General features: G+C 39.1%; 1 protein-coding gene across 4 annotated transcripts in view; it reads left to right on the plus strand.

Moving 5' to 3' along the window:
* Positions 1–15,557, plus strand: part of TAFA5 (TAFA chemokine like family member 5) — a 331,427-nt gene that overhangs the window by 153,984 nt on the left and 161,886 nt on the right. For all 4 annotated transcript variants that reach the window (XM_039345918.1, XM_039345919.1, XM_039345922.1 and 1 more), the window contains exon 2: positions 6,249–6,398. In XM_039345918.1, the coding sequence (XP_039201852.1) occupies positions 6,249–6,398 (150 nt within the window). The remainder of the gene's footprint in view (positions 1–6,248; positions 6,399–15,557) is intronic.

Raw genomic sequence — 15,557 nt, forward strand, 5'->3', positions numbered from 1 at the left:
TAACAAACATAGCCTTTTGCTCTTATAACAGAAATATAGATTTCTACAACTAACCCTTCAAATTAAATCTATATTTATATAAAATATTCTATATACAAATATATTTATAGAGGAACTAATAATGTACAATATATAAAGTTTTAACTTTATTTTTTCTCATGTTTGTGAGTATCTAAATTTATTAAATAAAAAGACAGTGATAAGGAAAATCAGATAAATTTAGCATATGATAGGATTTCATAGACTTTTCATACCTTGGTGCAGAATCCCAGATGACCACTAGATGGCATCAGAGAGTTAAGTATTTCTATTTGCATCTCAAATATGATAGGCCCAGATTTTCAGAGTACTGCATCAAAGATTTACCCACAAAATTGTAAGATTGAATGCATTATTTTTTAAAATGTCAGAATTAATCTTTTTTTTTCTTTTAATGTCCAGTCTCATTTATACTTTGTAACTCAGGAGTCTGTTTGGTTGGTTATATCTGTAAAACACAATTCAACATTGATACTAAATTTATAATAGTAATTTTTATTATGGACACAGACTACCATTACAAATAAAAAGTATTAAAAATAATAATAAAGACAAGATAATATATTATAATTAGTCGTGGTTGTCAGTGGGCAGTTAAAGTCTGCCTAATTTTGCAGACAGTATTACAAAATTTAGTTACATTCAAAGTGATTACTACATCATACTGATCTGCTAATAGCAATTGTACATAAAAATGGAGTGGCCAATAAATTTGGATGGATGGATGGATGGATGGAGAGAGAGAGAGAGAGAGAGAGAGAGAGAGTTATACGATGTAAATATCTTACTGCTTTGGAGAGAGGAGTTTGACTACTCAAAAACAACAACAACAACAACAACAACAACCATTCTTAGAAAGAGCAGACTGATCTTGTTGGGCTTCCAGGTCTTTGATATGTTGTTTAAATACACTGAATGCACATTCATACCACATCATTAAGAGGAGCCAAGACACTGAAGTTTTTGGGAGATGATCCTGAACCATACTGATTTGAATTTGTCTTCTATAAGGAAAGAACTCAGACTGTGGCAAAAACGAGTAATTTTAACCAATGTAAGCCCATGCACCTGTTTCGACTTCAGATAATCTAAATCAAATTTATAGTTTTATAGGATCACAGAGAATTTGCAAAGAATTTGCAAACTAGGTATCAGGTATGTCACTAAAATGGATTATTTTGGTCTTTGGCCCCAAATAAACAAATTGAATCATGCTGGTGTATCTCAGCCTCTGCTTAAGGATTTCCAGCAGAGACGTACATACCACAAAGCGTATAGTTGAAAGCTCCTACAATCAGGATATTCCTCCGAATATCTAATCTGAATCTACTTCCCTAGAGTTTGAACCCATTGGGTCCAATCTTGCCCTCCAGTCCACACAGAACAAATCAACTGCACTATCTATAAGGTAACATTTCAGATATTTAAAGATTGATATTTCCCATCTCAGTAACCTCTTCTGCGGGCTAAATATTCCTCACTGATTTCTGTGTTAATATTTCTTATCAATATACCATCATTTTACTTAATTTAAATTTGTCCAGTCATTTGTTTAATATATGGCTGATTTCATTGTTTTTCTTTCTTTGGATGAATACAAAGTATCTATGATCTTTTACTGATCTGCTCCCCCACCTATTAATACATGTAATATATATATATATATATATATATATAAACACATTAAGACTGCATTCTTGCTTGTTCACCCTCTTACGGAATCCCATGACTGCAGTGTGTAAGAATGTTTATCATACAGCTGTGCCAAAAGTAAAGGCTGAATGAATGAGATGGAGATTAAAGTCAGTAGACTGAACCTGTATTCAGTTACTGCAGTTGTGCTGTTTGCCTCCTGAATGCTGATGAACTCTCATGAATGGTCCCATATACTTTTCAGCCCAGTATATTTTACGCAATAGTGATTATTGCTTGTACTCAGCTAAAGCTTGAGATAAACAGCAAAGGCTTTCTTACCAACCAAAAGCTTCATCTTATCTCTCATAGGACTTCATACTCAAGAATATGACATAGCTTATAGAAAAACTAAAAAAATGCAATATGTACCTTGGCTTCCCTGAAGATCCGAAAACAGCCAGGAGTAGTCTGAAATCCTGTAGTTCAACAAACTGAGAATTTGCTTGAATAAGTAAATGTTTTCTATATCAATGAAACCAGCTCAAATATTGATCATACTTATAATTCAGGTATAATTGATCATACTTAAATTCAAAAAGGTGCTGCTATTTTGTGCAGGTATCAGAATCTTAAAGTCATATTATGAAACAATTTTACTATCTTGGGTCAATGAGGTATGTTTGTATATTTATTTAAATCTAAGGGTTTTAGTATTTCATTTATTAAATTATTTTGCCTGATTATTGCTTTAGCTTAAAGTTTATATTTCCTGCAGCTATGGCACGAAAGAAACAAATGAGTGCAACAGTGCAAAGAAGGCAAATGAAAATCACAGGGAATTGTAATTTCTCAATTTCATTGAATATTTTTTTTTTCTGAAAATGTAATTTTAGTGTGTTTCAGATGTTAGTTCTTGTCTTTGGTGTCCAGAAGTTGCTTTCAATAATAATAATATATTCTATATTTTTCTTTAATCAAAAAATAGCCAAGATAACTTTGGAGAGAGAGAGAGAGAGATGATGATGATGATGATGGGGATGCAAGATAGATAGAGATAGAAAAAGAATGAATCAAGGCTTGTAGGAACTGATGGACCCTTCCTCATTAGTAGCAAGTAATCAACTGTATGTCACTGAAAATAACCCAGTTTTGAAAATAAACATTTGCTAAATATTGGGGAGTGCTAGTAGAATGATATTCAGTCATTCCATGGGAAGTAACAATTTTTATCTTTTGTAATAGCCTCATCGTTGAAATCAGTTATGTGAAGGGTGTGGGATGAATTGGAATATTTTATCAAATATATTGTGTTTTGCTTGAAGTAGACTTAGAATTCTGAATATTTATTATGATAAACAAGCAAGAGCACTAATGCCGTTATATGATTACTCGTATTTGCATTTACCAAACAATGCCGGTGGCATTCTTGAACTCTTCAGTGTTATTTGGTTTTCATCTTTGTTTACTTCTACTGTCAGAAAGAAACAGCCAGATACAGGTTTATAGAATAGGTAGTTGTTACTTCCACAACAAAATATTATTGTTTTTAATACAAAATTTATTTTTGTAATTCCGTTTCATATTTTAAACTGTATGCATTTTTTTTTACTTTTCCGATTATAAAACATTTCCAAGCCATTTATTATATGATATTTCTAAGGGATTATTGAATTCAGAGAATCAAGCAGCTATGAAAGAAGTAGCATTTTAACTGCACTTTGATACCGAATTGGCTTGAATGTCAGATCACAAAGTAATTTGAATGAATTGTGTCATATAAAATATAATGTTTTTTGGAAAATTGTCACTTCCATGGACGGCGATTTTCTTGATAGCAGAAATACTGCTTTGGTTTCCTCAAGCGATCTTCCCATGTGCCACCAATTATGCATTTAGACTCCCTGCAGATGCTGCTGTTCACAAGAACATATGACTTAACCCTGGTTTTCATTAGAAAGTCATTATATGCTAGAGTGATTCACCTTATTAGTAATGTAATGGTCATACACAGCAGTCTTTCTCTAATTGAAGGAAGCTAAATATATCCGAAACAGCTTTAATTTAAAAAAGACTTTGATGCTTAATCCAGGCTTTTATCTGTTATATTCTTTGAAAAATTTAATGTGCAATATCTTTACAAAAAAAATGTTCAGGATACTACATAAATATTTATAGGTCTGATTGGTGTATATGTATGTGTATATCTTATAGCTTAAACAGTGGTCATTAAAAGTACATAATAACATTTCTGATTATTAAAGTATCATATAAATGTTTTTATTAATTTATTATAAAAATCAGGGTTTGGATTAAGAGCCACAATTGAAACAATAATTTATGTGGTACATAATCACATTATCTGAACTAGAACAAGTTTATCTTGAAGGCTTTTGGTTAAAGTAACAAAAAAATAAAGGTACTCAGCTGAGAATATGTTACCCCAATTTAAATGTTTCTTTCCAGACCTAAAAACCAGAATCTTAAATGTCGTTAGAGTCAGGCAGATTTGTATAAAATGAGATGGAGCTTCTTAATCACCAGAGATAAATTCTAGCTGGGTGTTTTAAATTGGGCATAAAAAATGAATTGTTGCCAATGGGGGGGAGATGTATTTGGAAGAGGATGATGATTACAATGATTTCTTTAAAAGGTTCACATAAATTAAATGTTTATTGTGTATATTTTTAGAATACTTGTATTAGTCATAAGAAGTAGATTGTTTATTATGTTTTTATTGCAATCTAAGTGTAGAATGATGGATTTCCTTAGATCATATAAGTTTTATGATTGGAATAGATTTAGACTAGGAGTGTACTGATTTATGCTTCAGTTCTTGAACCACTCCATTATGTTAGTTTTATTGCCTTTTTTACACTGATATCTTATGCCTATTTTTAGACTTCTTATGTGTGTGATAATATGGCTTCCCACTTAGTTCCATTGAACTTATCCATACCTTGGAATCAGGATTTTGGGGATACTTTTCGAAGGCTCCAAGAATAAATGTTTTTTTTTAATTTGTTAAACACATTTAAACTTTTGCATCTTTCTAAATTTTCCTTGATTAGTTTGCTAATCCATCTGTTGGTGAAGATATCTATTCCACATTTTTCTAGCTTACCAAGAAATAGGCTCTAGTACAGAGGTTCTCAACCTTTTTAATGCCGCGACCCCCAACCTGTCGTAAGTCGAGGACTACTCAACAGGTCGTAAGTTGAGGACTACTCAACTGGTGCAGCACCGTTTGCAGAATGGGACTTTTGGCGGGCTCAGCAGGGCAGAGACAGCCTGGACAATTCCTATTGGCTTTTGAAAGCCAATAGAATTAGACTCTATTCAAGAGAGTCTATTCTATTGGCTTTCAAAAGCCAATAGAATAAAAGGGAGTAGCACAGCTAAGGAAAAGGGGAAAAAATAGCGGACTGCGTTGTTTGGCGACCCCCATGAAATGGTTGTTTGACCCCAAATGGGGTCCCGACCCACAGGTGGAGAACCACTGCTCTAGTATATTTTGTCAAAATATCTTACTGAAGTTCAACTATACTAACTATGTGAGGTGTGTGTGTATACACATATATGCACACATACACACATACACACACATACAATTTACAATTCTTAATTAATTAATCTTAATTTTTCCATATACTTTCAATACACACACACACAATATACATACACATACACATATATTTCTTCCTCCCATATTTGGGCCGACAGGGTACATAAAAACAACAACACTCAACACAAACACATATACACACACACATGCACACACCCCTGCATTATGCCAAGTACACTTGGTTTAATGCAGAGTTTTTAGAGTCTTTCTCAGCTCATAGTTATTATGAAAGGATATGGAAAAATTGTAGATTTATATAAAAATAAGAATTGTAAATTCTCAATTGCTTTCAATAGCAGGATTATTATATATTTTAGCAGAATTTATAATATTGTCTAATTTTCTGTAACATCACATCTTATCTATTGGCTCCTGGTTGCTTTATTTGTACCAAGGCACTTTTTTCTCATTTTCAACATTGTCTGAACATCCAGCTTTTCAAGTTAAATACTTGGGGAGTTAAAATAAAAACTGATGACCCATTAGTTTTTCTAGAAATGTGTCAATCACTGATAAAGTTCCTCTTTCAAACAATTACTAGTAAAATATTTATTGATTGGTTTAATTTGTATTCCAAATGTCTTCAAAAGCTGAAGAAGTTTTAAGTTCTTCCTTTTTTTCCTACTTTGGAGTAGTTTTGGTTGAGAAACTCACTAAACTCTGATGACTCAAGATGTTCAGTACTACAGTCTGCTTCTTCCTAATTCTGGGGTGCATATCATAATGACTGTTAACTTGAAATAATTTCTAGAACCAGCTTGTTTTTTAAACACCAGTTCCTTCAAGATGAAACATAAGAAAAATGTTACCTTTGTTTTGTTACAAATATCAATATCTATACTTCTCCACTGAATTTCCATTTATTGAGAAGAGTCTGTTGCAACAATGGGCCATGACTCTTTTGGATTAGAATAGTTATTGATTATGATACCTGTTGCTGTTTTTTTTCCAGGTCAGTTGGCTGCAGGTACATGTGAAATTGTTACTTTGGACAGAGATAGCAGTCAGCCTCGAAGAACTATAGCCCGACAAACAGCTCGTTGTGCATGCAAAAAAGGACAAATTGCCGGTACTACAAGGGCAAGACCAGCATGTGTAGATGGTAAGAATTGAAGTATAACTTAACTTGGAATTCATTTAAAATGGAACTAGTTATCAAGTGGTTTAGTTGATCATATTGTAAAAATGGGTTGTTTAAAACTACCCATTGAGTGCTTTAATGCAGAGAGGATGTTTGAAATTCTTGCTGCTGCCAACATTTGAGAACTCTTTTGTTTGTTTTCTGGTATAAAGGCTTTAGCTTGTTGTGTCAAGTGATGAAATTGAGAAATGTTAGGTCATTTTCTCAGTGCAACCACATTGACAAATTGGTTATAGATCAGCTTTTTAATCATTGTATGCTGTGATCCCCAAACAGCAGAGTAGAATGCCACTGCCTTTTGTTTGTTTGTTTGTTTGTTTGTTTGTTGGGCAAGAATTTACAAAAAATCAGTTTTGTTTCAGTGTGGAAAATGGTCATCCTGCATTGCAGTATTTTTGGAGTACTATGCCTAAAGTTTGTTAGGTGGTTTTCTCTCATTTCGTTTAAGGCCAGTATTTGCATGTAGTTATCAGCACTGCTGAAGTACAATGCTCTTCAGTCTTCATGATAATGTCCATCATATCAATGTGAGCATTCCTGCCTGAAAGTTTATGTGTTGGTGGAGAGAAGCTAGAACAGTACTAATGATATTAGAATGGAATTGTTATGTCATACCTTTTATTTCTGCTATCCTTCCTTCATTAAAGATGTCATTCTGTATGATTCACTGCAGATGCAGTGTGTTGCCTGAAGCTTCAAAAATGCTGATGTGGAGGGAGGAGGAAGATATTTCATTTTAAATTCATTTTTTATGTCTCAAATAAACTGCTCTGTTCCAGTGGAACAGAGTAATGCAGGCATGCTAATGAAGATGTATTAACAAACATTCAAATTCCAATTAAAAGAAAATAAACAAGATTTTTGTTAAAATACATGACATTAAAAATAGCATGCTTTGAAATAGGATTCAGAGTGAAGAAAAAAAATACCATTCTATAAGAAAATAATTTCTGATTTCCTTTAAATGACTCATGCTTGAACCATGTTTTTATGAAAAGTGCTGACATTTCACTAATACTTCATCAAAATGTGACTCCCCTGTCATCAAAAGCAGTATGAAGGGTACTTCATTGCTGGCCTACCTAGTTAAATGTAAAATATTATTTAATCTATTTTTGTGTTTTGCCTTCAATCTTGTTGATTTTCTGCTTGCTATTTGAATTCTCCATCACATTTTACTATGGTATGTTTAATCATTCTCTTTTCCATGACATCCCACGTTCAATGAAAATAATTTTCTGAGCTGAATAATATATATACAGCTTTTCTCTACTGAGTAGATTAGTTTTGAAACTCTTGTAAATCTTTACTCTAGAAATGCAGATAATAGATATGGGGAACGTAGCTCATCATATATTTACAATTGTATATGTAAGGGTGTAGGTCTATACATATGTTGTATATAGTGTGTTTTAAATGTGTGTTATATATGCGTACACTTTGAGAGGAAGCAACTAAATTTCATTTTTAATGTGTGCCATTGTGCCCACAGGAAAAAATGACAATAAAGGTTATCTCTCTAATTTTGGAACTATTTATGTTGAATAAGTGGCATGGGACCAGGTTATCTGAGGATAGCCGCCACCCAATTACATCTGCTTATCCCAGCAGAAGAAATGGGTTATGGGACCATTTCTAAAGAGTTTGTTCTGCAGGATCTCAGTGACCGTAGTGACTGTTCTGCTGTAGCACCTGCCTTTTGGACACTGGCAATTATATTTGTATTTGAGAATATTTGAGGTACTTATGATCATTGCAAAGAGAATTTAGATGTTATTATGAAAACAATATTTAATAAAATGTAAGTATTATTAGTATAAAGGTTTACAAATATGAAGAGTTATTCACTGAATATATTGAATAGTGTTTTCAAATTATTTTTCATCAAGTCCAAGCTCAAGAAATACTAAAATAGATAGCAATAGCAATAGAATTTTGATTTATATACTGCTTCACAGTGCTTTACAGCCCCTCTATACGTGGTTCACAGAGTCAGCATATTGCCCCCCACGATCATTTTACCGACTTTGGAAGGATGGAAGGCTGAGTCAACCTTGACCCAATGGAAATCTAACTGTTGAAGATAGCAACATCTCCCAGGGGTCAAGATGTCTCTTAGCTTTTTTATGGTCCAGAATATATGGCCATGTACCTGAACCTGGGGGATCTGAGTATCTGTTGGAAACTGTGAATAGGTTTTATTGAAATATTTGTGTTGTATTTTGCACATTTTAATTGATGGCTTTCTTGCTGTTAGTTATTTTTCTCTTGGCTGCAAATTGTCAAATTCATTGCATTATAAAAAGCTGGGGAGATGTAGCACAGATTTTGTATTTGTCTTCCTGTTTGAGTTGATTTCCTGGTCTGGTTTATCTAGGGAGGCTGAGAATGTCATACCTTCATCTAACACTCATTTTTATTTAATTTATAAACATAAGACCAGAGTACTGTAGAGACAACATTTGTTCCATTTAATAGCTTTATTTATTTCTTGCTGTGTTAGTTTTGAAAACCTACAAGGAACTATAAGTCAAAACCGATTATTAATTGAATTGTGATTTATGAGCCTGTTACAACAAACAAACAGCCTGGTTTACTTTTCAGTTTTTTAATATTTGTCTTTGTAAGAAGCAGTATAAAATATGGGCACTGTAAATAAAAAAATAAGAGTAATACATAATGAAATTAATGCACTATGACTGTGACCCATGAAATAGTTATAGCTGCAGTTGGACTTTTGAGCCCTCACTGCACTAACTCCAATAAGTTTAAATTGCTTTAAATAAAATAGTTGTGTCTTAAATAAACAATGACAGTTTTGTTTTGTTTTGTTTTTACCATGCTTTTCAGAGCTTTAATCAGAAGTGGTGTTTTGAAAAAGCTCAGATTAGGGTATGCCCTATACATGCCAGGGGAATGAGTATAATTTCAAAATTATCCCATTTCATCTTGTTAACTGGACTTTGGTTGAATATGACATGCTCCCCTACTAATATGTTTTGAAAAATACATATACAGTGGATAACCTTACCTAAAGGTTATGCTATTTTACCTAAAAATAGCATAATGTTCCAATAGATCATTAGAGTTTCTGGAAAAGCATTGCTGAAATGAGGGAGACAAATATTTGCAGCAAAAAGGAAATTTACTCAAATGTTTCCATGGTTCATGTTAGAACTTGCTGTGTTATATGGGCCATTTAACCAGTGGTATAGATGAGATGTCATGCATTTTATATATTCCACCTGATCTAAAATAAGCATTTTGTATTTTTCTATACTCACTATCTTCTGAATAAAGTTGACTCTCAAATAATGTTGCAAAATATCAATCTGTCTATCTGTTTATTCATCTCTCTGTCTTTCCATATCTATCTATCTATCTATCTATCTATCTATCTATCTATCTATCTATCTATCTATCTATCTATCTATCTATCTATCTATCTACCGGTATCTATCTTCTACTTTTTAACACCCATTTCCCTCAAAGAGGGACTCTTTGCAGTATACAATACTATCAATAAAATTAACATTAAAGTCAGAATTAAGTTAAGAGTTAAAATTTTTAAAATTATCAATGTATAAAATTTCAAAAGTGAAAAATTCCAAATTGGGGGCTTAGCAATTGTTAGTATAGGTGGAGAGGGATTCTCATGAGGCCATCCAACCTCACAATTATGTGGGCTTCTGTGTCCCCCTTACAAGTCTGCACAGCCAGTTTTGACCCTTTTGTGGAAGGCCAAAAGGCTTTCCTCATTTCTGGGGGCAGATATTCCGCAATGTGGAGGCTGCACAGAGAAGACCCTCTTCCTAGACCCCCAACAGTTGAAATTCTATGGTTGATGGGGTCTGCAGCATATCTTCCCTGCCTAAACAAGTGGGATGTGCTGACATAAAGGGGTGAAGCCAGTTCAATAGGTGGCCTAGAATATGTATTTCTGTTATAGTTGTTAGTGGTGTAGTAAAGAAAATTCACTGGAAAATATGCTTTATCTTTTATTTGAATGTGATATCTGTTGAGTCCGTCGTGAAATGGTAAGACACGAGAAACAGTTGTAGTTCTCAGGAAACCTTTATTCTTCAGTTCAGCTTACATTGGAATATGGCGGCAAGAGCCCAAAACTCGCGGCCTCCTTTTATAGGACTTTCCCGGGTCAATGTGTTACTTTTCGCGCGCCAGTACTTGCGCATGCGCACAAGCACTGGCGACAGCCTGTCTGGTCCCGGGCAGCTTGCATCTGCCTGGGACCGCCTGCAATGCCCCGAGCCTGCTTGCAAGGCTCAGGACATAACACCCCTTTCTCCCAGGCTAAAACTACGACCAATGCCATAATAATACACAACCCACTCTTAGTACAATGCTCTGCTCCCCCCCCATGTTCGGAGTTCCCCCGTTTCTATTGCCTCAGTGTTTCTACCCTTCTACTGGCTCTGTTTAGCCAATAGTGTTATGTAATCCTCTAAGTACTTAGGAGATTTCCTTGCTCTCTGTGACCTCCTACGCTCTGGGTGCTTGCCAGGTACTCCCTGACTGAGGGGTGACATGTGCCTGTTCCCTCCATTATGCCTTGGTGATCCCCAAGGACTGTGCTCCAATGCCTGGCCTGCTTGCTTGCCCACCGGGCTCGTCAGGCCAGGGCTTCTTCCAGTGTATGACCTTGTTGTCCCGCCTAGCTGTAGGCTCTCTGGCCCTTCTAAGTGACTGTCACTGTTGGGCGTTTCTGTAGAACCTCCTAGGTCCATCCAAGACCTGTCAGGAGGCTGTTTATCCCCTGAATCCCGTTCTGTGTCCGGGCTTGTGTGGGTTTCAGTACTGTCCCAAAACTCAGTTGTCCCCTGAGTGTAGTCAGAGGTGTTGTAGTCGGGATTTGGTTCCTCGACCACCTCCCTGTGTGTTTGCCCCCTTCTAGGGACAGGGTTGAAGTCAGGCCAACTAGGAGGAGTGTGTGCCAGCTCTCTTGCAGGGAATGGATTGTTGGGATGCTCCCGGGTATTCTCTCTGACTGGAGTACTGAGTGATGCGGGTGAGAAGTGATCATGCCCACGGGGTGACTCCCTGGCTGGAGTAGACATTGATGCCTGGGTACTAGTTGGGCTCCATGACTTCCTGTTGGGAGCAATTGCGGAATCTCGGGATGGGCTGATTGTGGCTTCCCCATTGATAATGGGCATCATTCCATGCCCCTCCCTTTGCCCAAAGGGCTCCCCCACCCCCCCTGGAAAAGACCCAGGAGTTTCAGCGGGAAGGTCCCGTCTAGGGCGAAGTTGATCAATGTGCCGACACGACCGTTATCCAGGGATACCTCGTAGGATAGAGGGCCTGTGACCCTGGATATAGATGCGGGGACCCATGTATGACCAGGCCCGTAATTATGAGTCCAAACCGGGGCACCCACAAGTAGTTTCCTAGGTGCCCTGGGGTGTGAGACAGAAGGAGGCAGTCTGTCCGGATGCAACCAGTCAAGCTTGGTAGTCAGTTTATGCCCCCAATGAAGTTCAGCTGGGCTTCTCCCTGTAGAAGTGGACGGTGTGGTGCGATAAGAAAGGAGGAAGTCAGCCAACCTGTGATGCCAGTCCCCGTAGGTGAGCCTCTTCAAGGCGTCCTTGGTGATGCGAACCATGCGTTCAGCCATACCGTTGGTGGACGGGTGGAAAGGTGCAGAAGTGGCATGATGAATCATGTTAGCCTGCAAGAAAGCTTGGAATTCGGAGGAAGTGAATTGAGGGCCGTTGTCAGACACAATGACGTCTGGGAGCCCGTGTGCAGCAAAAATCCCCCTCAGTACCTGAATAGTCTTTGCAGTGGTGGTGGAAGAGACAGGTACAACCTCAAGCCATTTTGAATGGCTGTCAACGAGGACCAAGAAGAATTGACCCTGAAAGGGCCCAGCGTAGTCAATGTGCACCCTAGACCATGGAGACTGTGTTTCCTCCCATCTATGCACAGGAGCTTGGGGCATTTCAGGGCGTGAGCATTGACAAAGGTGGCAAGCATGCACCTTAGCTTCTATGTCTTTGTCTACACCTGGCCACCACAAGTGGCTGCGTGCAAGAGCCTTCATTCGTACAATGCCAGGATGACCCTCGTGGAGGGAATCTAAGACCCTAGTCCTCATTGAGGTGGGAATGACAACTCTGCTTCCCCAAAGCAGACAACCCTGAGAGGTGGACAACTCGTTCCTTTTAGACCAGAAACTCTGAAACTCAGGACTAGGACAGTGCTCAGGCCATCCAGACAAAACCCAAGAAAGGACACGTGAAAGTGTGTGATCTGTGCCCGATTCAGCGGCTACATCCCTGGCATTCAGGGGGGACTCGGGCAAGGCTTGAATGGAGAGAATATTGATGGCTGGTGCGGGGTCAGCCTCTATTACCGGCAGGGGTAATCTACTGAGGCCATCAGCATGGCCCATTTCCTTCCCAGGCTTGTGAAGTAGGGAAAAATCATATGCAGACAAGAAGATAGACCACCTGAGCATCCTGGGAGAGATGATTTGGGGAGTTTGTTTACGTGTGGTAAACAGTCCCAGCAAAGGCTTATGGTCAGTGAAGACCGTGAATTGCCTACCATATAAAAAAATCATGGAATTTTTTAATTCCAGCAACAACAGCTAAGGCCTCCCTGTCTATTTGAGCATAGTTGCGCTCAGCTGAAGACAATGTCCTGGAGTAATATGCAACAGGAACCTGAGTTCCATCAGCCCTGAGGTGGCTCAGTACAGCACCCACCCCATAAGGGGAAGCATCACAAGAGATGCACACCGGAAGGGTCTCATTGAAGTGAGCAAGTACACTGTTAGAAGTGAGCAAGGTCTTGACCTCATTGAAACTAGCCTCATGTGTTTGTGACCACTGCCACACTGCCTGTTTATCTAATAGCCTGTGAAGAGGCTCAGCTACACTAGCCTTATGTGGAAGAAAGGAATTGTAGAAATTCAGAAGGCCCAGAAAAGCCTGTAGTTTGGCCTTAGACTTTGGCCTAGGGGCTTGCATAATGGCTTTTAGTTTGGATTCAGCAGGATGAATCCCAGCAGCATCAATTTTGAACCCCAGAAACTCAGTAGAAGGTAACCCAATTTTACATTTGTCCTTCTTGAGTTTGAGTCCCGTTTTCCTGAACCTTAACAGGACAGCCCTTAGCCTTTCAGCTAGAATGTGTGTGGAGTCTCCTGCAATTATGACATCATCAAAATAGGGGCAAACCCCTGATATACCCCGTAGTGTGTTTTCCATTACGCTTTGGAAAATCCCAGGAGCGACATTTACTCCAAATCGAAGTCTCTTTACCTTGAAAGCCCCTCTGTGGGTCACAATAGTCTGAGCTATAGCAGTGTCATCATCAACAGGCAGCTGTTGATATGCTTGAGCTAGGTCAAGCTTTGCAAAAACGCGCCCCCCCCTTGAGGGAGGCCAGAATATGACTGACCACAGGAACAGGATAGGCATGTTGCTGCAATGCCTTATTTAGAGTGCATTTGTAATCAGCACAGATGCGAATGTCCCCATTTGCCTTAAGAGGCGTGACAATGGGGGTCTCCCATGGACTGGAGTCAACAGGTTCTAGAATTCCTTGTTGCATCAGTTTATCCAACTCAGTGTCAATTTTACTCTTTAAAGCAAAAGGGACCCTTCTTGCTTTAATTCTAATGGGAGTGACCATGGGGTCTAACTTTAAGGACACAGGGGGTCCTTTGAATGTGCCCAGCTGGGGGCTGAAAACATCTGCAAATTCTTTGCAGACTTCCTGTAGGTCGAGTGTTTGTAGGCTGTTGAGCCCTGTGACGTGTATCCCCAAAGCCTCAAACCACTCGAGTCCTATGAGACTCGTTCGTTCACCCTCTACTACTAGTAGGTCTAGTGGACCCTCAAAATCCTTATACTGTACGTTAAGGGTGGCCTCCCCCTTAACACACACTCTGGAGTTTTGAAAATCCGTTAGCACAATGTCAGAAGGCCTCAACTTGGCCTGGGTTCCGCTGCCGGAACAAATCTTCCTAAATGTGTGCATAGAAATGATCGAAAGTGCAGACCCTGTGTCCAGTTCCATAGTTAATGGAACCCCTTGTAGCTTCACCTTAAGTGACAGCTTTTTCTTAATGGGCTTGTGTGTGCCTGTCCTGTAGATGCTTCTTTGCGAAGCGCAAAACCCCACCCTATTCTGGCTGGGGACCCTGGTACCTTTCAGGTGCAATTCTTCCTGAGGTTGTACCTTCTGACGGCCCAGGCACACAGCTGCAATGTGTCCTTGTTTTCTGCACGCCTGGCAGATAGTGGAGCGGAACTTGCAGTCGGCTCTCTTGTGGCGACCTCCACAACCGATGCACTTGGGGAGAGCTGAAGAGCTTCCTCTTGGTTTTGTGGGGTGGAGACGGTCCACTTCCTCGTCCGGATCCTCCTCGGAGTTTCTTTGGACTTCTTCCTGGTGCACGGATGCAGCATCTGGACTGTTTCTGATCGGCCGCATGTTCTTGATGGCGCTGCCCGCTGCTTCTTCTGCGGTGACCTCTCTCAAGGCATCTTGGAAAGACAAGTCCTCCTTGGCGAAAAGTCTCTGTTGCAACTCTCGATGCCTTAGCCCGCATACAAACCGGTCCCTCAGTCGTTCTTTTAGGTCCTTGAACTCGCAATGTTTGGCGGCTTTCCTCAGTGCGGCAATGTACTCCTTGGCCAATTCTCCGGGTCGTTGATCCCTCTGCTCGAAGGTGTGGCGCCACGCGATGATAGACATCTTGGGTTGGAAGTGCTCCTTCAGTAACTTTTTTAGATCTGCGTAGCTGACAGACTCTAAAGGAACAGGTGCTGCGAGGTTCTCAGCGATTTCGAATGCGTCTTGACCGCAAACGCACAGCAGGGTGGCAGCCTTCAAGCTCTCTTCCCTCACCTGGTTCACTTTGAGGTAGTTTTCCACCCTGGCTACGTAGGACTCGCACCTCTCTGGATGTGAGATGTCGAATTCTGAAAGCCTTTCAATCTTTGCCATTTTCATATCAGGAAGGGTCTATCAGCCAGCCTACCCCCGAACGCACGCTGGATTGGCGGGTAGCTGCCGAGTCAATGCCGTTCCTGCCGCTCCGGACTCACTCGGGTAAGCTTACACCTTCTCTTCTTCGATGTAAGG

This window comes from Crotalus tigris, unplaced genomic scaffold (assembly GCF_016545835.1).
Source record: "Crotalus tigris isolate CLP2741 ecotype Arizona unplaced genomic scaffold, ASM1654583v1 scf7180000017987.690289119674:8195010, whole genome shotgun sequence".
In the NCBI taxonomy this organism is placed as follows: Eukaryota; Metazoa; Chordata; class Lepidosauria; order Squamata; family Viperidae; genus Crotalus; species Crotalus tigris.